The 25,094-nt window shown below is 40.6% G+C and overlaps 1 protein-coding gene across 2 annotated transcripts in view; it reads right to left on the reverse strand.

The window, feature by feature from the left end:
* The window catches only part of LOC141105588 (phospholipid-transporting ATPase IK-like), a 381,958-nt gene that overhangs the window by 227,853 nt on the left and 129,011 nt on the right, over window positions 1-25,094 (reverse strand). For both annotated transcript variants that reach the window (XM_073595530.1, XM_073595522.1), the window contains exons 4-7: window positions 15,939-16,052; window positions 8,998-9,096; window positions 4,998-5,059; window positions 1,342-1,414 (exon numbers count right to left, since the gene is read on the reverse strand). In XM_073595530.1, coding sequence (XP_073451631.1) covers window positions 1,342-1,414; window positions 4,998-5,059; window positions 8,998-9,096; window positions 15,939-16,052 — 348 coding nt within the window. The remainder of the gene's footprint in view (window positions 1-1,341; window positions 1,415-4,997; window positions 5,060-8,997; window positions 9,097-15,938; window positions 16,053-25,094) is intronic.

The raw sequence follows: 25,094 nt of genomic DNA on the forward strand, positions 1-25,094 counted from the left end.
GTATTGAGGTTTTTCTTAGCTTAGGGTCTTATTTTAAAATTATTTTCTCATTTAGGCTCTCACATACAGTATTTCCCTCTGACCTCCACCATGGATACATACTTGATTGGTAGTCAGAATTTAACTATCCTTAGTCCTCCAACGCGTTGGAACTTATTATGGGAGAATGCTTCTAAAACTTCCATGTGTCCTTATAAGGTGTTATTTGAATGGTACTTGACCCTAGAAAGGTTCTCCATAAATTATCCTGCTCTATACTGCAGGCTTGGTGGCTTCTAGACCTGGTCCAGGATTCAGCCAATTTGGAAGAAGATCAAGTGATTTAATAATACTAAACAGAATACAGTAAAACCTTGGATTGCGAGCATAATTCTTGCTTGACATGCTTGTAATCCAAAGCACTTGTATATCAAAGTGAATTTCCCCTTAAGAAATAATGGAAACTCAAATGATTCGTTCCACAACCATTTATTCATAAGTCCTTCCGTTTATAATGCAATCGTGACAAGGAAGACTACCCTGTAGTAGAGCGATTTAGAAGCAAGGCTTGAAGAGCTCATGGAGCGCAGCGTGGAAGGGATGACGTCGATGGTGTTGTGGAGGATAGTCTATGTGGGCAGTTTTACCCCAGATGCCTGCATACTTGCTAAATGTTGTACCTTCATTAAATGTAACCATATTACTACACTTGCAAGACAAATTTTGCTTGTCTTGCATAACGCTCTCAAACCAAGGTTTTACTGTATAGATTTTTTTATTTGATCAATTCATGTATTTATTTGGAAATCCTTATCAGTCCACCATATATTAATGATTGGTAAACCCACAGTCTGGTTACATCACACTATAACGTTGCAATGTCCTGGAAATATTGAGTTGTTCCAGCAATACCTATAAAGAAACATCACATTAACCAATTATTGCACTGAGATTTAAGACAGATAAAAACAGTCGCAGAAGAATTATGTAGGCTGCCATTGTTGTCCTTTCCTTCTGAAAATGCTAGTTTTCTGGCTGCTATGCTGTTAAATCCTAAGCCTCTAACCAGAAACCAGTATGTAGGTCAAATACACCGACTTTCCATAAAGCATGCTATTTTCAGGACAATAATTCAGAAGGAAATGAAGACTGAGGCAAGCGATAAACGAGTATTTTCAGACTGAAGTCAGCAATAGCAGACCACATATTTCTCTCAGTACACCTTCCTTTTTTAGATGTCAGTTACAAAATAAGGCTACTCACAGGAGATTTATTAATTAAGTGAACTCAGGATTCAGTAATGATTCAGAGTTGATATTCTAATATGCAGGATCTTGCTGGATTTTTCAAATTTACACTTACAGGCACAAAATCATCCTTATGTAGCCGAATAATATCTCCAACCTGAATGTCTTTCCATTTCTCCCAGAAGAAACTGCAAGTATACATTAGCAAGATGTATCAAATATTTATACTGGTTTTCATTAAAACTTTATTTTTCATAACAACAAATCTAAAAATGAATTCTTGTGCACATTTTCTAAAAATGTAAATATATATATCAGTCAATACATTTTCTCATAAACAATATATAACGTTTGATAATAAATTGGCCCATTACAAACAGGTTAAAAGCATCTACAAACATGTCTTAATGTCTTTTGTCACCAACCCCTGCATATGCATCCAGGTTGCATTTGCAAGGGGCACAATAATACAGGCTGAAGTGGTTATTACATAATAAAGTATTGCTCTACAATTGTATGAGCAAATGTGCTCATTTATTTTTGGTGAATTTTGGGGGGAAGATTAAAAATAAAATATATATTTATTATTCATTTTGTGGATGATGTTATCTTCATTTTGACTAGCAAATTAAATGATGTCTCTCTCTCTCCTGCATGTCCAGTTGCCTGTCTGGCTGGTTGTAATCCAGTAAACAGCTAGAAAACACAGAAGGGAATACTTCACTCCAGACTGCAGCAAATTTATTTTATTCAAAACAGCAGCAGAAACACAGCTCTTATGCATTTAACCCTACAAATAGAGTTTTTATCCTACTATTCATGAAAGCAACATTTGTACCGTAAAACACATAAGTAGGTATTCCTGCTGCGTTGCCATTTTGAATTAAAGTGGCAGTAGGAATGTTCCTCTCTCTCCTGCATGTCCAGTTGCTTGTCTGGCTGGTTGTAATCCAATAAATTTCCGAAGATTTAGAGTGGGATTTGGTGGGGTCACTACTGTTCTGCTCACTGTTCTCCTTGCTGGAAGCTCTAACACGAGGAAGCACAACCCTGTCTCTACTAAGATGCCACAGCCACACAAAGACACAGTGCAGAACAAGGCAATAAGGAAAAGATTAGCTGCAGGGAGACCACAGACAAACCTAGTGACTAGTCTTTTGCCTTCTGTCTGTCATTTTTTGGGCACAGCTTCCAGAGTCCAGTACCTCTTTAACCACATAAATACCGGATACTTTCACCCCCTTCCTGCCCAGGCCAATTTTCAGCTTTCAGCGCTGTCACACTTGATAATTGCGTGATCATGCAACACTGTACCCAATTTACATTTTTATAATTTTTTCACACAAATAGAGCTTTCTTTTGGTGGTATTAATCACCACTGGGTTTTTTATTTTTTGCTGTATAAACGAAAAAACAAATGGTATTTTCTACTTTCTGTTATAAAATATATCCAAAAATTCTAATTTCTTCTTTTTTATTTTTCTAATAAATAAACAAAAAAGTCTGGAAATTTTGATTCTTTTCTGTAATGTATATTATAAATAATTTTTCTTCATAAATTTAGACCACAATGTATACTGCTACATTTCTTTGGTGAAAATAACCCAAATCAGTGTATATTATTTAGTCTGTAGGAAAGTTATTGAGTCTACAAACTATGAAATAAACAGTATATCTGAAAATCAATCAATACTGATGTACTGACCAGTGGCGGCTTGTCAATAGGGGGTGCTCAGGCGCAGCCACCCCCCTAAGCTGGACATGAAAAAATCAATGAAAAAGTGGCCCTTTAAGAGCGTTCGGTCACCGGACACTGAGCCGTCCACTAGAAGATTGACTGCTGCAATCAGGTAATTGCAGCTGAAAAGCTTCATTGGGAAGTGTTTGGTGTGTAAAGAGGGCGCTGGCCATGCGTTCTGTTTACACTCCAAGTCCCACTCTACATCCATTCATTCCACCCTGTTACACCTGATTGGCGGGTCTGGAGGACGGTAGGTGGGGCTTTCCGTGGAAGCGTCACTTCCGGTTTCCCCACCATTCAGAAAGCACGCTAAGCTAATTTACTTAGCTAGCAGCACCTACCGTCCTTCTCAGTGCCGCCCGCGGGCCTCAGCTGGACATCATGGCTTGATGAATATTGTTGAATTGTTGTTGGAATGCATTACAATACATAGTCACTTCCCCACTTCTCTCCCTACCAGAGCAGCCAGTGCAGACAGGGCCCGGGCACGAGGAGCAGAGAGACTGAGAGAGATAGAGATAGTGATCCTTAACAATTGTATACAGCTTTATACACCCACATCTTCCGTCATGTATATGGAGACCTTCCTCCATCATCACTGTGACTGCACTGCAGATATACATCATCTGTCCTGTTACTGTGTATATAGCTGTATACAGGACAGATGATGTATACCTGCAGTCAGTGATGATGGAGGAAGGTCTCTATGTACAGGAAGGAAGATGGTGGGTGTATATATAGCTGTATAGACCCACCTTCCTTCCTGTATATGGAGACCTTCCTCCATCATCACTAACTGTAGGTATACATCATCTGTCCCCCCATATTCTACAGGCTGCTGCATATTACGGGCACAGTGAGGCTGCATATGATTGGCACGGGTGAGGCTGCATATTACGGGCACAGTGAGGCTGCATATGATTAACACAGGTTAGGCTGCATATTACGGGTACAGTGAGGCTGCATATGATTGGCATTGGTGGGGCTGCATATTACAGGCACCGTGAGGCTGCATATGATTGGCACGGGTGAGGCTGCATATTACCAGCACAGTGAGGCTGCATATAATGGGCACAGTGAGGCTGCATATTATGGACACGGGTGAGGCTGCATATTATGGGCACAGTGAAGCCGCATATGACTGGCACAGTGAGGCCACAAATGATGGGCATAGTGAGGCTGTATATTATGGGCATAGTGAAGCTGCATATTATGAGCACAGTGAGGCTGTATATTATGGGCATAGTGAGGCTGCATATAATTGACACAGTGAGGCCGCATATGATTGGCACAGTGAGGCTGCAAATGATTGACACAGTGAGGCTGCATATGATTGGCACAGTGTGGCTGCATATTATGGGCACAGTGTGGCTGCATATTATGGGCACAGTGAAGCTGTATAATATGGACACAGTTTTTTTTTTTTTACATACTGTCACCAGTGTAGTAAAACATCATCATATAACTGGCATAGTGGTGATCAGGGACACTGACTGGTTTCATAAAAAAAACAAAAATAACAAAAAACTTAAAATGTATTTAAAAAAAATTCTACATACTGTGGCCAGAGCAATACAGTCTTACCATAGTAATACTACTCTGATGAGTAGTATCAGGATTTATTTTTACACACTATGATTGCTTATAACAGTATTATCACTGTTATAAGCAACCATTTTTCTGAATTAAATCCATTAATTCAGGGTGTACTTTTGTGATTAGCTATGATTGGCTACAGCCAATCACATGATACAGATGGGCTGTGAGTGGCCCTGTGATCCGCTCACATGGTACCGGCAACAGCCTAGTACTGTACACTGATATGTCATTTGCTGTGTCCAGTGGTCACAGTGGGTGACCGATTGCCCCGAAGTGCAGCCAGTGCGGGCAGGAAGCAGTTAACAATCCACAGTGTTACATTCATTTGCATATAACTCAACCCAAACCTTAACATACATTTAGAAAATGGAAATATTAAGGAACAAATCAAATTCAACCTTCTTTCTTAGGCAAAGTAAAAATAAAATTACCTTTTACCCTTAAGTATCTCACATGGCCGGTTGTTTATTTCTTTGTCGCTTTTGTGGCGGGCCTGTAAACAGTAAAATATTTGTTGTACAATGTCTTTTTTTTTAAACATCTACAAACTAATTTGCAATTTGTAAAAAGAAACAAACTAAAGGGAACCAAAGCAAAAAAAGAGTTGAAGACTAAATTGCAATGGGGTTTATTTACTAAAGGCATATAGACTTTACAAGTGCAGTTGCACTTTGCAAGGGCATGTGCTCAAGAGCTTAGTACAGTAAAGCTAATTAATTCTATTTAATTTTATTTAATAATATGTTTTTGTGTTTATTACATACTTTATTTTAGACCCAGTGATGTCAATAATGGGTCTCTGTGCTTATCTAAGCAATGCATGCAGATCATCGCTAGTGGGAGGGGCTGCCAGGGTGCTGTATTTGGCTCGCTTAAAATATCACACCCCTGACCATGACCTATTACATACTGGACCCAACTGTACAGCCATCTCTATCAGAACACACACACATTTTAAACTATTAGAAATCTAGAGCTAGGTTCACATTAGTGCAGTGCGATTTTGATCTGATTTTCAATGTGATTTTTTAGTGCAGCTCCCGTGCAATTTGGTTTTAATACTTTTTTAAATGTACAGTTATATAGTTAGTCCATCTAGCTCAACCAATTAAAAACACACACAAATAGAAAGCCTCCATATACACCAGGGATATGCAATTAGCGGACCTCCAGCTGTTGCAAAATTACAAGTCTCATCATGCCTCTGCCTCTGGGTGTCATGCTTGTGGCTGTCAGAGTCTTGCTATGCCTCATGGGAATTGTAGTTCTGCAACAACTGGAGGTCCGCTAATTCCATATCCCTGATATACACTATCCCATACCCATAGTTGATTCAGAGTAAGACACAAAAAACCCAATCAAGCATGGTCCAATTCATCCCAGTGGGGGGGAAATAGATTCCTTCCTAGTCCAGATATTCCCTGGATCAACTACCCCTGCCTTTATTACCTCAATGCATGTTACTACTGCTGTCAACCAGCAGAGATGAGTCATTGGTTGGTATGGAGCTGGCATTGTAAGAATGATGAGTCATCCCTTCTGTCAGTGGGGGATTCCCCACTTTCAAAATTCTAATATGCTACACCCCCCACACCCCCGCAACCACTGGCCAGGGTTGTTGAGAAGAGGCCCTTGTCCTTAAGGTGGGCCTCCCTGGCAAAGCAACCTAGGATGGTTCGGGGGACACTTCGGGGACACTCACCCCCCTCTCCTGGACTACTGGACTGCATGCTTAGATATGGGTATGGTATGGATTTTGGGGGGGACCCTACACATATATATATATTTTTTTTACATGGGCTTCCCTTCATGGGCCCGATATGGTTTGGAGGGGACTCGCATGCAGATTTAAAAAAAAAAATGACGTTGACTCTTTTGTTTACATTCTGCTGTCAGTGGGGAACTCCCTGCTGAAAGCAATGATGACTCATTGTTAGGGCGCTGGCAGGTTCTGGCTCCTTAACAACCAATGACTGATTCCTGCTGCTGACAGCATGTATGAGTCACTTGTTGTTAGGACAGTGGCAGGTGCCTGCTCCTCACAACCAGCTCAAATTGCACACAAAAACACATCACAAAACGTGTGTAGATGTGATTTTGATGCGCTTCTATTGAAGTCTATGGGCAAAAAATCACACTGCATTGCACCAAAGTAGCTCAGGACCCTTACCCAAAGTCACATCGCAGCTGCTCTGCATTGATGTGAATGAGCAACATAGGAATCAATGTTATTTCGATTGTTATGCGATTCAGGGCAAGTCACATCTGAAATAGCATTAGTATGAACCCAGTCTGAGGCGGTTTGATAAGTGAAACATCCTATATGTTAAAAATCAGGTTGATATGTCAGTATTAAACAGTATAATTATTTAACAATGAAAATATTTGCCCACTAAGAAGACTAAAATATCATGACTAATGACTAAGAAGAATGAATAAACACTACAACAATCACCATTTATATAATGAAGTTGTAACTAAAACTCCAAAATAAATGAGAATACACTGCTACAAATGCTATCTCCTTGGACTTGGGTTGACTAGTTAGTTGGCTTGGCTGTTGGGTATGGTCTGCTTTGGACACAAAGATACTGCAAACAGCCTGTTCTGAAATTTAAAGAGTTAATGATTTATTCACAGCCAACAGGCACCCAAAGAAGTCAGACATCAGTGAGGGGATCACTTTATTAGGAGTTCAGAAACATTGTACTAGTAAAGTTAAAGGAGAAGTACAGCCAAAGCTTGTTTGGCTACACTTTTCCTGTAGATCACAGGAGTGCAGTTCATTCTGCACTCCAGTGACCCGTTTTCAGCTGACAGCGGCAGGCTGAAGCTTGCTGATGGCTGTTATTACAGAACCAGTCCAGGCTGGGGAAAGATCACAACCATATGGTCGGGATCCACCCAGAAGCCTGTATCGGCACCTGGCTCAGTCTCTTAGCGAGCCGCTGAGAGCCTGAGACAGCCGCTCCCGCCCCCTCCATGGCCCAATGCTGCAGTGACTGTGTGTGTGGGGGGGGGGGGGCAGAGTAGACAGTAGTGACTGACAGCCACTGAGAACCGAGCGATCAGCAGTGTTTGGTCACTTGGTTTTCAGTCTTAGAGCTGGTGGGTAAGTATGATTTAAAAAAACAAAAAACTGTTTTTCCTCTTGTATGTGTGCCATTCTGCCAAATGTAAAGTCACTGTGTGAACACCCAGTGCATTGTAAATAAACTGTTTACAAAAACTGTGTTTTTGATTTTAACCACCTAAGCACTGAAGGTTTTACCTCCTTCCTTCATGACCAGGCCGTTTTTTACTATTCAGCACTCTTCTCCATTTACTGACAATTGCATCATCATGCAACGCAAATGAAATATATATTATTTTTTTCATACAAATAGAGCTTTCGTTTGCTAGTATTTGATCACCACTGGGTTTTTTATTTTTTGCTATATAAACGAAAAAAGACAGAAAATTGAAAAAAAAAAAAAAGATATTTTCTACTTTCTGTTACATATATAGTTACATAGTAGGTGAGGTTGAAAAAAGACACAAGTCCATCAAGTCCAACCTATGTGAAAAACCTATCCAATACAATCAAATTTCTTCATAAATTTAGGCCAAAATGTATTCTGCTACATGTCTTTGGTAAAAAAAAATTCCCAATATTTGTATATTAATTGGTTTGTGCTATATATTTGAAAATCGATCAATCTCGTTGTACTGACGGACTATGTCATTTCTTGAGGCCCTTAAATGCCAGAACAGTACAAATTCCCCCCACATTCCCCCTTTTTGTTGCACTTTTTTGTCACAATTTTTTGGAAAACGAAAAAATTTAATCTTTTTTTTTTTTTTTTTTTTTTTTACTTTTTTTTTACATACTCTCATCAGAGTAGTTCAGGGTCACCTTAATAACACTGTACTACTCTGGGGGAGTTGATCAGGGATTGTTTTTACCCTTTGCTGTTGCAATGATGATCATTGTAACAGCAATGTTTTGAACTGTTATGAATGGGTCACATTCATAACAGCTGTGATTACTAGTGATCTGTGATTGGCTACAGCTAATCACATGGTACAGGTACAGGGGCTGTGATTGACCCAGGTACCATGTGATAGCTGCGGGTCAATCACAGCATCACTCAATAAAAAAACATAGCTGTTATGAATAAAATTAATTTAAAATATGATTGTTGCCTTTGGGATTTGCAATCTGTTGTGTCCGGTTGCAGGAGCAGCATGCTGCGCCCCTCTACACCCAGGACAGGCTAAATGGCGTACATGTACATGCTCCAACCTGCCCGTGTCGGCTGCCTGCAGTAAATGTACTGTGGGTGGTCGGCAAGTGGTTAAAAAATCCAAACATTTTTACCAAGGTGTATTCAACCATAGTAGCATAAGTTTGGTAAATAGAAAGATTAAATAAAATAGTTTATTACTTACAAAATCATCAATAACATCTTTGATTCCTCGTATGATTAGCAGGACGAGCAAGGGAAACATTATGGCAAACCATGGCAAAGTTGAAATAGCAGGAATAGTCTAAGGAAAAACCAGAAAAAACATCAGACAATGAGTAATCAGATATGAATGAGTTCCTCAGAAGATACACAGAAGAAAAGCTATGGTAATCCTTGACAGGTACATTGGGGTTGATTTCCACTGGCTCCAAAACACTCAATGCAGCACCTCAGGAGACTGAAAAGATCTCTAGAGTAGCAAAAAAAACAGAAAGCAGAGGGCGCAGTCTAAGTGCAGTAAACATATATTTATTGAATAAAAAGATAATTGGCAACTCACATGCATCAGAAGAATATGCTCCTCTCAACAGCATCTCAATCTGGTGGTCTGCTGCTGGAACCACAGTACCACAGGAATCCAGTCTACAATGTGCAGCTAGTAGTGCCGACCCAGAGGCAACCAGGACTGTGTGGGAAATCAGTGATGTCAGATGCCAGGATGCAAGGGAACGCTACGTGTTTCGAGGCGATCCTGCTTCTTTCTCAAGCGTACCCACCATGTAAGAGACCAAAGTATTTATACATGCAGCCATATATTACTTGCAAAGATGTAAAGGACCATGGAGTAGAATCTGCCTTGTGCATGCAGAAAAGGGCTGCTAAGGAAAGCAGAACAACAGATGCTGACTTACTTAATAAAAACAATATACAAATAAATATTAATGATAAAAAAATATATATAAAGAAGTGTGCAAAACTGACACCAAAATGCAGATAAACTGCAGATATTGTGGATTTCCCTTTATAATAGGAGTATTACAAAGCCCAGCCAAGGACCATATATATCTTGGGGATTCCTGTTTTTTTAGTTAGCCCTAAATCAAGGTCATTAAAAATATATGAAGATTATAAAAAGTGATTAAAAAAGTGAATAAAAAGATAAAGGATCAAAAGATAAAAAAAATCAGACATTAACTCATTCCCACCCAGCCTAAAGTAAAATGACAATAATAACAAAAAACAAAAAGTCGTGCTTGGCAAATGAACAAAATATTATACAGTGGAATAAAGATCTGATACCTATTGATGAAATAATAAATTATGCGGTAACAAGTGAAAAAATGAAAAAAAAAAAGTAATAAAAAAAAAATTAAATAGAGTTCTAAAAAATATTGATAAAGTTCTAAAAAATATTGAATAACGTTGTCAAGGTGAGTAGAAGAGGGAATCCAATGAAACAATTTGATCCGAGGAGTTCCACCACCAAGAAGAATGCAGATCCTCCTGTGACAATCACTCTGTGACCGGGTGCTCTTACCGGATAGTGTGGACTTCCTATCGCTAGCGAGGTCGCATGCAGATATAACCCTCTGTGGAGTAGGAAGATCCACCACGTCTCTGAGGCTAGCTGAGGATCAGGAAAATTCATCCAGGGTGTCCAGCTCGAGTCTAGGAGCCTCCACCAAATACCACGGAGCATGTATATAAACAAAAGGGAGCTCCAATAGTGTGATAAAGTTTAAAACACATTATTAGTAAAAGCCAAAAGATGAATACTCGCAAACATATGAAAACACAAGTACAGTATCTCAAAAAGTAAGTACACCCCTCACATTTTTCTAAATATTTTATTATATCTTTTCATGTGACAACACTGAAGAAATGAAACTTTGCTACAGTGTAAAGTAGTGAGTGTACAGCTTGTATAACAGTGTAACTTTGCTGCCCCCTCAAAATAACTCAACATATAGCCATTAATGTCTAAACCGCTGGCAACAAAAGTGAGTACACCCCTACGTGAAAATGTCCAAATTGGGCCCAAAGTGTCAATATTTTGTGTGGCCATCATTATTTTCCAGCACTGCCTTAACCCTCTTGAGCATGGAGTTCACCAGAGCTTCACAGGTTGCCACTGGAGTCCTCTTCCATTCCTCCATGACCACATCACAGAGCTGGTGGATGTTAGAGACCTTGCGCTCCTCCACCTTCCATTTGAGGATGCCCCACAGATGTTTAATAGGGTTTAGGTCTGGAGAAATGCTTCGACAGTCCATTACCTTTACCCTCAGCTTCTTTAGCAAGGCAGTTGTTGTCTTGGAGGTGTGTTTGGGATCATTATCATGTTGGAATACTGCCCTGCGGCCCAGTCTCCGAAGGGAGGGGATCATGCTTTGATTCAGTATGTCACAGTACATGTTGGCATTCATGGTTCCCTCAATGAACTGTAGCTCCCCAGTGATGGCAGCACTCATGCAGCCCCAGACCATGACACTCCCACCACCATGCTTGAATGTAGGCAAGACACATTTGTCTTTGTACTCGTCACCTGGATGCCGCCACACACGTTTGACACCATCTGAACCAAATAAGTTTATCTTGGTCTCATCAGACCACAGGACATGGTTCCACTAATCCATGTCCTTAGTCTGCTTGTCTTCAGCAAACTGTTTGTGGGCTTTCTTGGGCATCATCTTTAGAAGAGGCTTCCTTCTGTGACGACAGCCATGCAGTCCAATTTGATGCAGTGTGCGGCGTATAGTCTGAGCACTGACAGGCTGACCCTCCACCCCTTCAACCTCTGCAGCAATGCTGGCAGCACTCATACATCTATTTCCCAAAGACAACCTCTGGATATAACGCTGAGCACGTGCACTCAACTTCTTTGGTCGACCATGGCAAGGCCTGTTCTGAGTGGAACCTGTCCTGTTAAACCACTGTATGATCTTGGCCATCATGCTACAGCTCAGTTTCAGGGTCTTGGTAATCTCCTTAGCCTAGGCCATCTTTATGTAGAGTAACAATTCTTTTTTTCAGATCCTCAGAGAGTTCTTTGCCATGAGGTTCCATGTTGAACTTCCAGTGACCAGTATGAGATAGTGAGAGCGATAACACCAAATTTAACACACCTGCTCCCCATTCACACCTGAGATCTTGTAACACTAACGAGTCACTTGACGCCAGGGAGGGAAAATGGCTAATTGGGCCCAAGTTGGACATTTTCACTTAGGGGTGTACTCACTCTTGTTGCCAGCGATTTAGACATTAACCACTTCAGCCCTGGACCATTTGGCTGCCCAAAGACCAGAGCGTTTTTTGCAATTTGGCACTGCGTCGCTTTAACTGACTTGCGCAGTCATGCGACGTGGCTCCCAAACAAGATTGACATCCCTTTTGCCCACAAATAGAGCTTTCTTTTGGTGGTATTTGATCACCTCTGTGGTTTTTATTTTTTGCGCTATAAACAAAAAAAGCGACAATTTTGAAAAAAATGCAATATTTATTACTTTTTGCTATAATAAATATCCCCCAAAAATATATAAAAAAACAAATGTTTTCCTCAGTTTAGGCCTATACGCATTCTTCTACATATTTTTGGTAAAAAAAGATCGCAATAAGCATTTATTGATTGGTTTGCGCAAAAGTTATGGCGTCTACAAAATAGGGGATAGTTTTATGGCATTTTTATTAATATTTTTTTTTTTTACTAATAATGGCGGCAATCTGCGATTTTTATCATGACTGCGACATTATGGCATACAGATTAGACACTTTTGGCACTATTTTGGGACCATTCACATTTATACAGCGATCAGTGTGATTAAAAATGCACTGATTATTGTGTAAATGTGACTGGCAGTGAAGGGGTTAAACACTAGGGGGCGCTGCAGGGGTTAAGTGTGTCCTAGGGAGTGATTCTAACTGTGGGGGGGGTGGGCTACATTTGATACGACACTGATCACCGCTCCCGATTACAGGGAGTGGTGATCAGTGTCCTGTCACTAGGCAGAACGGGGAAATGCTTGTTTACATCAGCATTTCCCTGTTCTTCCTCTCCGTGAGACGATCGCGTGTATACCCATGGACATCGAGTCCGCGGGACCCGCGATCACACTCACGGAGCTCGCGGCAGGCGCCCCCCACAATGTCTTAAAGGGCAACGTACAGGTACGTTAATATGCCTCTACGTGCCCTACTACCGACGTATATCGACGTGAGCCAGTAGGCAAGGGGTTAATGGCTGCGTGTTGAGTTTTTTTAAAGGGGACAGCAAATTTACACTTTTATACAAGCTGTACACTCACTACTTTACATTGTAGCAAAGTGTAATTTCTTCAGTGTTGTCACATAAGAAGATGTAATAAAATATTTACAAAAATGTGAGGAGTGTACTCACTTTTGTGAGATACTGTATAATACAAGCTGGTTTGTCGGCAAATTTGTTTTTTTTAAATTACCCCCACTTCTGGGGTCACGTGGGGCGTAATGACGTCAGCGCATAGCTCTGTATATAGTATAGCTAGTAGCTAGTATATAGTAAAATGACAGCCGAGTGGGAGCGCTGCTATCCTGGGTGAACACCATATGATGTAATTCCAAGATCATGCCACGGACACAGCAGATCACATGGCAATTGTACACAATGAATGGCTTCCATCATATATTATAGCGTGTTACATTGGTACAGTTTAACCATGTTGTTTAAATAGCTATCCAGTTATTTATTAATAATGACTTTTTATAATCTTTTTATGTTTTTAATGTCCTTGATTTAGGGCTATCTCAAAATAGGAATCCCTAATGTATATGGTCCTTGTTCCGCTGGGCTTTGTAGTCCTACTATTATAGGGAAAATCCAGAATATTCTCAGTTTATCTGCATTTTGGTGTTGGCTATTTCACAAATCTTACAGCAGCATGTATAAATATTTCAGTCTCTTACACAGTGGGCACATTTGAGAAAGAGGTAGGATTGCCTTGAAACACGTAGCATTCCCTTGAAGTCTCCTGGTGTCTGACATCACTGACCCCGTTTCCATGCTGTCAGAGGAGCTTCTCTGCTTGCTGGTTGCTCTGGGTCAGTGCTGCTAGATGCACACCGTGGACTGCATTCCTTGCATCTTTCATACTGTGGTTCCAATAACAGACCACCAGATTGAGATACTGTTGACAGGCGCTTATTCTTCTGGTGCATGTGAATTGCCCATTGTCTTTTTATACAATAAATATATGTTTACTACACTTAGATCATGCCCTCTACTTTCCGTTTGTTAGAGAAAAACAGAATGCTTCAAAAAACTCATTTTTAGGGTGATTTTATTGACTAAAGTTTTCCATTTGAACCAAACAGGCAAGAGCAGATCTACATATACATGAGTATTCAGTGTAAAAATTGTACAGTATGGACAAACAGTATATTTTATGGTAAAGTGTTATGCACAGTATGTCTGATAGTACACTTTAAATTTTTAACAACCTGCACAACATGTGCAAGAAACATTATATGCACTCATTAGTTTCCTAATAAATAATTTCTCAGGCATGGTTTAAGCAATCAGTCTTTTTATCAGCATCTTAACAAAGTATAACACAAAAAGAGCTGTAATACATGCCTGTATGCTAAATTTGGTTGAGTCCAATACAATTAAATTGCATGGGATTATAAAAGAGTTCCTACTCCGTAGTAGTGGTCAACAAAGACGACGTCCATACAGACCAAATTCTGTCCATTTTTTTTTGGACAGCCTCTTGATAAATATGTAATTTTCTTTTGTATAAAGAAAGAGAACCAATAATTGGATCTATTAATAAACCAAGGTCATTTGGTTTGTTAAAGTGTTACTAAACCCAGGACCCTACATTCACTATATCTGGTCTCCCATCGTGCAGTACACAGAACATGGAAATGCAATTATATTAGTGAATATAAATGGCTAAAAAAAATACCTTTTATCATCAGCAGTATATAGCAGTCTTATGACTTCAGTCAATGTCCAGCCGAGAACTGGTTAAAGCTTGTAGGGGGAGTTTTCATTCTCCTCTGACTGTCTTATGAGGCTGCATGACTTCTGACCCTCTGTCTGAACAGTGCTGAGTGGCCCTGTGCTTATCACATACACCCTGCCAAAAAAAAACCTCTCTAGCAATATACATCAAACTGAGCATGTGCAGAGTGCCCCCAAGGCTCTGTACTATCAGGAGATGGATTGGAGATTGTGGAAGAGGGGGAGGATCAGAGAAGACAGGATCAAACAGCTGTTTTACACAATGTGCAGGATTAACCCTCTAGGTTCCACAGTGAGTATAAAGCATGCTTTACTGCACATACAGACTGATTTTACTGTTGCAGGTTTAACACTTTAACTATTTAGGGATTGCTAGTGGTAAGTGTAATCTGTTTTAAAATGCATATTTTATAATATATTTGACAGTTTTAAAATGTTAAAGATGTTGACATTTCAAGCACTAAAAAGCTTCAAGTCAGTGATGCCCAGGTGATAACCTGGTACCTTCAACCTAACCCTGCAACTCCAATAAACCTATTTGGGCCATTTAAACAACAATGCTCTGTTCACTACTTGTGTGCACACACAATGCCTATGGTTGCGCTGTCATTAGTCAACACAGATCACAGGCAAAATGCACAGGGCCAAGGTGGTATGACCACCAATGTTATGGGGGGGAACACCGCCTACAACAGACAACTGATTTAAATGAGTGCTTACCACAGATAACTGCTATAAGGTGGCCCTAACTCCTGATACTAAAATCTGGAAGTTGACCTGTGCAGTACATAGTCCTGACCCTTGCACTCTTCTGCACTGTGTAGTATGCTATGCCCTAAACTAAACGAAGCAATTTAGGGGGTGTTTTTACTATGCTGACATTTTAGCGCCTCAAGAAATACAAATGGCATCAGAACATCATTTTTTTTGGCTGTTATAGTAAAAAAATAAATAAAGAGTGGTTATTAAATAAGATCAAAAATATGTCGTATTCATTTTGGTACAGTGTTGCATGACCGAGTACTTATTAAATTATCATGGCACTGAAAACTAAAAATGGCCTTTTAATAAAGAGTAATACACAGCATAGTAATCAAGTGGTTATTTATCATATTGGTAAAGCAACATTTAAAAACACTTACCTGCAAAACAATTATAAACAGGAAGTAGAGATTTGCGACTCTGTGGAACTGCTCAAATAGGTTGAGAGGGATGAAAGTAAAGATGTTGTATTTATTGGTCTTTATACTGTTGTCCTTGAAAGATGAAACAAAATCAGAAGACATGTTTAATAAATACAGGAACAGTTTTTTTCACATAACATAACCTATTATCAGTAAATGATATCTTTAAAGGAGTCCTATAGTCATACTTTCATTTTCTGACATCAGCATTGTAATAACAACTAGAAAAGGTACAATTTCTGGGGAAATTGTGCAAAGTGTTCTTGCCTCTACAACTGGAGTGGGCTGAGTAACTGTGAAAAGTGTTAAAAAGCTTAATATTTTAAAAAGTATAAATAGTAGAAAAAAAGTTGAAGTCCCATCATTAGCTGAAAGAGCTGAACATTTTTTTCAAAAGTTTTTTTTTTTCAAAAATGAATTATTTTTCTTCAAAAATGAATTTTTTTTTTCAAAAATTATTTTTTTTTTTTTTCAAAAATGATTTTTTTTTTTTTTTCAAAAATGATTTTTTTTTTTAAAATGGAATTTTTTTTTCAAAAATGATTTTTTTTTTCAAAAATGAATTTTATTTTTTTTCAAAAATGAATGTTTTTTTTTTTCAAAAATGATTTTTTTTTTTTCAAAAATTAATTTTTTTTTCAAAAATGATTTTTTTTTTTCAAAAATATTTTTTTTTTCATGGGGCGGTCATAATGTTTTGGCTGATCATGGGGTTGTCAGCTTTTGTCACCTCCCACTCTAGTTTTGAACATTTCGCCATTCATTCCTATGGGACCAATTTCGTCGCAAAAACGACGATATTTCGTGAACCATTCGGCGAAACGTTCCAGAAAGTAATAGCACACCAATTAAATGACATTGATTCCGGATTCACACTGGTATATTTCAGCTTTTCACAAAGTTCCACAAGGTAATAGCACACCAATTAAATGACATTGAACATTTCACCATTCATTCCTATGGGACCAATATTGCCGCAAAAACGACTATATTTCGTGAACCATTCGGCGAAAAAAGTTCCACAAAGTAATAGCACACCAATTAAATGACATTGAACATTTCGCCATTCATTCCTATGGGACCAATTTCGCCACAAAAACGACGATATTTCGTGGACCATTCGGCGAAACGTTCCACAAAGTAATAGCACACCAATCGGGAACAATCCGCACGTTTCGGTATATTACTTGTCTCTGTAGTGTAAAAACTGTGGGAGGAGTCTACAAGCATTATCAAGTCTAGCAGATGAAGTCACATGCATTTGGGGTGTCTCAGCATCTTGTGTTTACAACCACTGTTTCCTAGCAACGCTCATGCCCTGTTTATGCTTCACAAATACTGCTCAATACACAGAACACAGGAACATGATAGATGTAGTAACTATGCAGTAATTCAAATGGCCGTATTTTAAAAACTATAAATCCTACAGCAAAGATCTTTATATTGTGAGAATCACAAGACCCAGACCTAGATTTTGATACATAGTATGTCTCTGAAATATTAAAATTGAAGGCACGGTCGCAGTTTAGAAATTGCCCTTCAAATTTGAAGGGGCTAGAGTGTAGTTTCAATGAATGTCAATGGACGGTGTGAGTTGCAAACAAATGGTCATATTGTGAAAACTATCAGGACTATGGCTTAGCCGTGGACATGTTTAGTGGCAGCAGGGATAGCTGAACGTTTTGATATAAGATTTGTGTAGGTGGGCTTGAAAATGAGGGAGTGGCGGCAGTTTAGAAATCATGTTCTGATTTTTCAGCTTTTGTCACCTCCCACTCTAGTTTCCCCATTCATTCCTATGGGACCAATTTCGCCGCAAAAACAACGATATTTCGTGAACCATTCGGCGAAACGTTCCACAAAATAATAGCACACCATTCGGGAACAATTTCATGTTTCGGTATATTACTTGTCTATGTAGTGTAAAAACTGTGGGAGGAGTTAGGGTGGTAAATTTGGCTATAATAATAATAAGAACTAGAAAAGGTACAATTTCTGGGGAAATTGTGAAAAGTGTTCTTGCCTCTACATCTGGAGTGAGCGGAGTAACTGGGGGGAGTGCCTGGAGTAACTGTTGTGTGGTTGGAGTAACTGTGGAAAGGTTGAACTGGGCAGATGGGCAGAGTAACTGTGTGGAGTGTTTGTAGTGAGTAAAGATAGTAAACATTACACTAACCAATTGATTGATCAAATTTAAAAAGTGCACAAGTGCTAATGATGTAGAAGGTAGAAATATCGGTAAATGACTTTGTCGGACACAGACTTAAGGGTTACCAGGATTTATTCCGCCCCAGCCAAAGCATAGCACCTGACGGATTCGCGTCCCAAAATCAAGTGTGTCAAAAACAGTTTACACAGTGTACATATAATTTCAATATATTGCATCACAAGCGAACTGGCGGTATATTTCCGTTATACATTAACATTAACATTTTGAACAGTCAACTTTTTGAACTTTTTGGATACAAGGCAATTCATTAAAGCATATACTTTAAACCCTTACAAATTTTCAGTTTCTCTGCAGTTTTGCTCCTTGCTGTTTCTTTGTCTTACTAATCAGCAAGCAGGCTATAGCACAGGAAGGAGAGGGTGAGTGTGATGAGGACAGTGTGATAGGGCGAGCTGACGTGCTGCATCTACCGTCTGTAGGACGGGTGATCGTTTTAGCCAGCCGGCTTCTTATGCTTATTTGAATCTGCCACACTGTAAGTGTTATTTTAATTCTTTTAATAAACCTCAAAACCAGGATTACGCTATGTTGTTTCCCTCTCTTTTCCCGGGGTACCCCTAAATGAGAACAACCCCCCAGCTAGGAGTCTTTTATTAATCTCCATGATAAGAGTGATTTCCTGTGACTTGGTGGACTAGTGGTATCATCACCCTTTGGCTGTATGAAGTGGCATGTCGTTTCCTAGAAGCCCATCCAATGAAAGGCCCTGACCGGGTTAAGGTCGCAAGCCCCCTTGTGCTTGCCGTTTGGTAAGCGCGCATTTTATTTTCAGCTACCACCGTGGTGCGGTGGAGGAATTTTTTCTATTTTACATTTCCTGCTTTAAAAAAATGGGGTCTGAGCCTATGTATTTTCACAACATTTATTTGGACTTTATTCACTGTGTTAGGACTGTCCAGTGAACACTTATTGATTTAGGTTTCAAGAACTGTGTTAGTTATTTAATTTGGGTTCTAACCAATTAGTCCTATTCAACACTGGTACTAGTATTTACTCCTATTTACAGCGCTGCTATATTTGTTATATTGTTGTATTAGTGTGTGTATCTCACATAGAGTGGCTGCTTTTGTTATTATGTAGTTTTTTTTAATTTTTTTTCACTAAGTTATTTTCATCACTATTTTGGTTATCCCCTATTTGGTCATTCACAATATTTCAGGAACAGGTACCCTTTTTGGGTGCACTACAGCGCGGTATTCCTCTTACTATATGATGAGGACAGATGTCTGTGATGGATGGGGGGGAGTAAGTGAGTTCAGTGTCTAACAAGTACACCGAACATGAAATATAGAGAATGATGTTTAGCTAATTGTAAATGGTCCCACATAACTATGGCCACGTAAACTGACCCTCATTGCCACTTTATCTGTTTGATGACCACTGTCTCACAACCACTGTTTCCTGGCAACACTCATGCCCTGTTTATGCAGGCTCTAAGCGTGTTCACAACCACTGCTCAAAACACAATACACAGGATAATGGTAGCTGTAATAACTGTGCAGTACTCCTGACTGGAGACACTGCTGCACCCTGGAGATGTAAATGTGATCCAACAGTGTGTTTTTTTCTATGGTGGCTGCCCAGACCAGTTGAGTATATCCTCTTGAGTGAAGAAGGTCAGATATTGGCTTCTTTTCTCTGCACAGAAAATCTTCATTGAAATCTCCACAGAGTATTATAGGTTGGCAATCCATTATTTCCAAAGATTCCAAGAGGCCCAGCAGGTTAGTAAGGAATTGGCCAATACTGTAATCCGGTGGCCTGTAAACGACAGCGATCAAAGCTTGTACAGGGGACTCCAGTTTGACAACCAAGAACTCCAAGTCAGTCACATTGTGATGATACTGCTTTTCATAGGCCTTGAAATGGTTTCTGACATACAAGGCGACACCTCTGCCACTTTTACTTGCAATGTCAGGAAGGTTTGTGTACGAGAGGTGTCTGTTGCGTTTGAACAGGTTGTAGCCCTCCAGCTGGAGACTTTCAGCAACAGAAGAGCCTGAGAGATGAGTTTCAGTGAAACATAAAACATCTCCAAGTGTCAACTCATGGTGAGATTTGATATCTTCAATGTGAGCTGGTAATCCTTCCGTGTTGTGATGGATAATTGTTAATGTTTGCTGTTTGTCTGTTGTCTGTAGAAACTTTAAGAGGGGCATAACACTTTCCAGTGATGCATTCTTCATTGAATCCAGGGAAGCTGTGATTTCAGGATCAGCAAAGATCTTCTTCTCATCAAAGTCGGTTATGTACAGTCCTTGTAGTGTAGTCGTTCTACTCAGAGCAACATAGGCCATTCCCGGTTGGAAGACCCGTTTCAATGAGACCACTGCCGACTGTATCGACATCCCCTGACACTTATGAATCGTACATCCAAAAGCCAACTTCAGGGGGAACTGCCTGCGAACAACTCCTTTCTGTCTCAGGTTTTCCTCTACCCTTTCTATGTACACCAAGTTGTCAGCATCACAAGACGACTTGTTACGGTATCTCTGTCCTGCATTTGGATTGTCCAGCACAAGCCCAAGCTTGTTTACCGTAGTAGCACCATTCTCAGTCTGGATGATTATTCTTGCAATCTTGCCAAATGTCCCGTTAACAAGCCCGTCTTCTACATCAATGTTTCTTGTGATCATGATACGGGCACCTTCAGCTGCTTGCAGTGTGTCAATCAGATTGTCTTTGTGTCCTTTGAAAGGTTGGTGTTGCCTCAGCATCACTCCTGTCTTAGGGTCTTTTCTGTAATCGTCGGCATCTATGTTGGTGACGTTTGAATGGAGAACAGACACAGTTGCAGCATTATGTTTGTGAACCTCTTTGTTGGTGGCAAATATGTGTAGCACGTCATTAGGGCAGTGGGTGGGATCTGTAAAAGCCTGAGCAAGCAGAGCTTTGTCATCATTGCTTAAGGTGCCAGTCTTCTGCTTGACTCTGATTCTATTCAAAAGCTCAGCAAATGAAATGTCTTCCTTCTGTCGCATGATCTCTGTCAGCGTGATCATCTGAAAGTTGTCTTTCCAGACGTCATTGGTATTTTCCTCAAACACGCAGAGTGGCTTACTTTTTCCCAGCGGGGGGACCTGGTAAAAGTCTCCTACTGCTAGTACTGACATACCACCAAAAGGTTTCTTACTGCCTTTGATTTGCTGTAATCTCCAGTTGATGTAGGCAAACAGGGGCTTTGAAATCATTGACACCTCGTCAATAACAATAATCTCCGCATTTGACAGCTGTGCCCTCACTTCATCTATTAGATTTCCAAGTCCTTGGTAGGGTGGCTTCAAGCTTCTTGGCAACTTCAGCAGAGAATGCAATGTGTTGCCTGAAATGTTGAAAGCTGCTGTTCCTGTAAATGCAGTTAGTAAAACGCTGGGCATGGATATGTCTGCTTCCTCACGTAGTCTGGTAAGTTTACAGAGTATCTTTGTCGCCTCAGCATAGATGCACTTTATCAGGTGTGATTTGCCTGTCCCTGCACCACCAGTGACAAAGTAATAGAATGGGTCAGGATTTAGGCCACGCACACGGTTAGTGCACCAGTCACAAACTGAGTAGAATGTCTGAGCTTGTGTCCGGTTAAGGTTTCTGTACATTTTCCGAAGGAAATCAGGGCACATTTGTGGAGCTTTCACAGTAAGCGCAATTCCACCTGTTTGTTTGTGACGTGTATACTCCGGAACATCATCTTGTTCATTCTCATGAAGTGGCTCCCCTTCTTTGCGTTCCTCTACACATTCCAACCTATCCAACTCAGCTTCTGGGGCAAAGGTGTTCCAAGCATCTTCAACAGGTCCGTTTTTTACATAGTCATCCAAGACTTGTTCCACAATTTTGTTGTGTTGTTCAAACTTCTTTTGGTTGGTAACAATTGCAGACACTGCTTGGATTGCTTCTTCTCCTGGTAAGCTCACACAGGCGCCTTTGTAAAAATCCTGGTGTGTTGGGAACCTTACAGTTTTCAGTGATGACTCTGAACGGTGGGGGAGGTACAGTTTAAGCAGTCTGCCGTAGTAGTTCTCAGGGTCCTTCTTCTCTGAGAAGCGTGCGTACCTGATGATTGCAGGCTTCCCTCTTGTGCGTTTTTGAATCATTCCCATTTCATTCAATAGGCTGACACGCTTGCTGTCTTCCTTTTGCTTGCCATCTTCCTTCTGCTTGCCATAGACAACCCTGTAATGGGATGCAAAGTCTGCCAGACACATGGACTCAAACTCTGGTGTTTCAGGTCTGGCTCTGTATTTGTCGACAAAACTCGTCATCCACACATTAAGAGAATCGGCTGGTTTGTTCTGCAATGCACTGAGCGGGAGACTCATTTTCAGTGCGTTGTCACCAGTTGGCAGAAAAACAACCTCACGTGAGCAAGACTTCATTTTCAGGCTGCACGTACGGGCCACAGACTCCTGGGCGCTGACCTCTCTGTGTTTTGAATAAGCCTGAAGAACCTCTTTCATTTCTTCTCGTTCTGTCGCTGTTTCTGGGCTCATTTCTTTGACTATTGTTTTGAGATAGTCACTCAGCTCCCGTTCTGGCTTGGATATGTAGGACAACATGTACATGATGCAACCATACTCATCAAGAATGTACTGGATGTCCATGTTGGCGTTCCAGGCCGTCAGCAAATGTGGATTATAGTTGTTCACCCAGCAGTCCTTGACATCACGCTTCATTAGAATCACGCTTGAGGAGGTCAATGCCTGAATGTAGGAGTTGTACTGATTCAAAGTCATATCACACTGTGCCAGTAGCTGTGACATGTCTTCAAGCTGCACTTTTGGGTTATTAAGCAAATCCCAGACTGGTTTCAGTTTGTTTTTGGCTGCTTGTGGTTTCATTGCACATCTCCTTGTTCTTCTGGCATCGGGTAAGTTATCCTCGTTTTTCTAATAGGTGGCTTTGGAAATCCAAATCTGCATACTCTGTTACCTTTCTTGCATGATTTTGAATGAGATCTGCTGTGCATTTGAAGTTCTGTTACAAATCTGTGAAGTAAGGCCTGTTTGGCTTCATCAGGCAGCTGGCATGAGATGTTATGATCTATAAAGGCACACACCTTGTCATCACTGTCTTGTCCAAATATAGGAGCTCCTGCTACCCAACAGAGACAATGTATATGAGGGCTCCCTCTCGCCTGAAATTCAATAAAAGTAATCGATAACTTCACCAATTGGCTGTGCAGGACCCAACAGCAGCTCTCGCATCAGAGCATCAACCCGTTTGTCAAACATGCGCATGGTGGTCACTGGGTTGCCTCAAAGAATGTCACACTTTTCAGCCCAGTCTAGCCCCGCAAAATCCACCTTTTGACCTTGTTGTGCCTTTATTGCCGTTATTACCTCTGGCCATCTGAATTCTGCAGCAGAGAAGGTAAGAAAAAATGTTGGCTTACCCAATTGTCTGACCATGGCTAGCAAATTCTTCAGATTTTTATCCCAGTAAGCTGGACTCCCTCTCAGTGGTTGCATGAACCTTGTGGCATCTCGGTTTCGCACCAACCTCTCAACCTCACACTTGTCCTGTAGCAGCTTGTTGGATATTTTCCGTCCATCCCTGGTATTGGGTTTTCCTTTCCTTAACTGGATGGACATGCTGCTTTTGGCCATGTGTGTTTCTGTGACAAACTGCGCAAAGAAGAGGTAGCTTGTGTCTCTTGCAAAACGAGTATCAACACAAAAAAGCCTTGCATTGAAATACATGCTCGGGGACAGTTTGACTTGTCTTGCCTGGTCCAATGTATTCTGTCCAGTAGGGAACTGAACAGGGAAAGCCATTGCCTCAAGCCTAGGAACTTTAAAGAAGCTGACAGGTGTGTTTCCTTGTGCAGGTGCAATGCTGAATATTCCATCACCGTGTGTCAGTGCTTCCTCTCCAAGGTCAGATGGCTGCAAACAACTGTCTAGGCCAATTCCAGGTCTTAGTGTATCCTTCTCATCCTCTGCATTGGGAGGTTGTTGGTCATGGCCTTCCTGTTGCTCAGAAGCAGCCGGTAAACATGCAGACTGTACCTCTGATGGATCACAATTTTCGATGCGTTCAAGTATCTCCATCATTTCAGTTTCGTCACAACTGTCGAGTTCCATCCCATCATCATTATCATCATCATCAGCGATTGTCTCATCCACTCTAATTGAAATGTCACTGTAGTCGGGGTGTGTGTCAATGAGTTTTGACAGACCTGCTACTACATTTCCCATGTTGACATAATGAAACAGCTGGTGGCCTTTGTAAGTCAGACGTCTTTTCAGCTTGACTCTGTGTAACTGGGATTTGCTGTGCGATCTTGGTAGAGTATTGACCGTGGTTTCCACCTCGGATGGCACACACACTACAGCGCCATGTATAGCTGCCTGTCGACCTTTGGGAAGTGTGATGATCTTGGCAAATGGCAGTATTTTGGCCAAAAGTTGTCTTTCCAGAACATTCAAATCGCAGAGCTCTGGGGGAATGGGCGCCAGCTCCATGTTGTTAGCTACAGCGATGGATGATTTGTGTCCTGCTTTTAAATGTAAATCACAGTTGTGACAAATCCATTCTTTGGTCCTTTCATCTGGTACGGTGCATTGTTCAGGTCCTTGACAGTGATTGTTGCACACATGGACATATTTCCCTGTCAAACAGGCAGCAACAATGTGTAGATTCTTCTTGTAATTGCTGTGAATGCAATGTTTCACTTGGTTAGGGAAAAGAGTGCGATGACACATCGTGCACACAAATGTTGGCCCAGCTTTAATGCATTCATGGAAAGTGGATATAGCTGTCTGCATTAGGCTGTTGTCCACTGGTTGACTGCATTCCCGCATGACACGAGTCCATCGTCTGTATTTCATTCTTATTTTGAAGGCACATTGCATCTTATGGGTTATGCGAAAATCTGCTTGAGTTTG

This window comes from Aquarana catesbeiana, linkage group LG01 (genome assembly GCF_042186555.1).
Source record: "Aquarana catesbeiana isolate 2022-GZ linkage group LG01, ASM4218655v1, whole genome shotgun sequence".
NCBI lineage: Eukaryota > Metazoa > Chordata > Amphibia > Anura > Ranidae > Aquarana > Aquarana catesbeiana.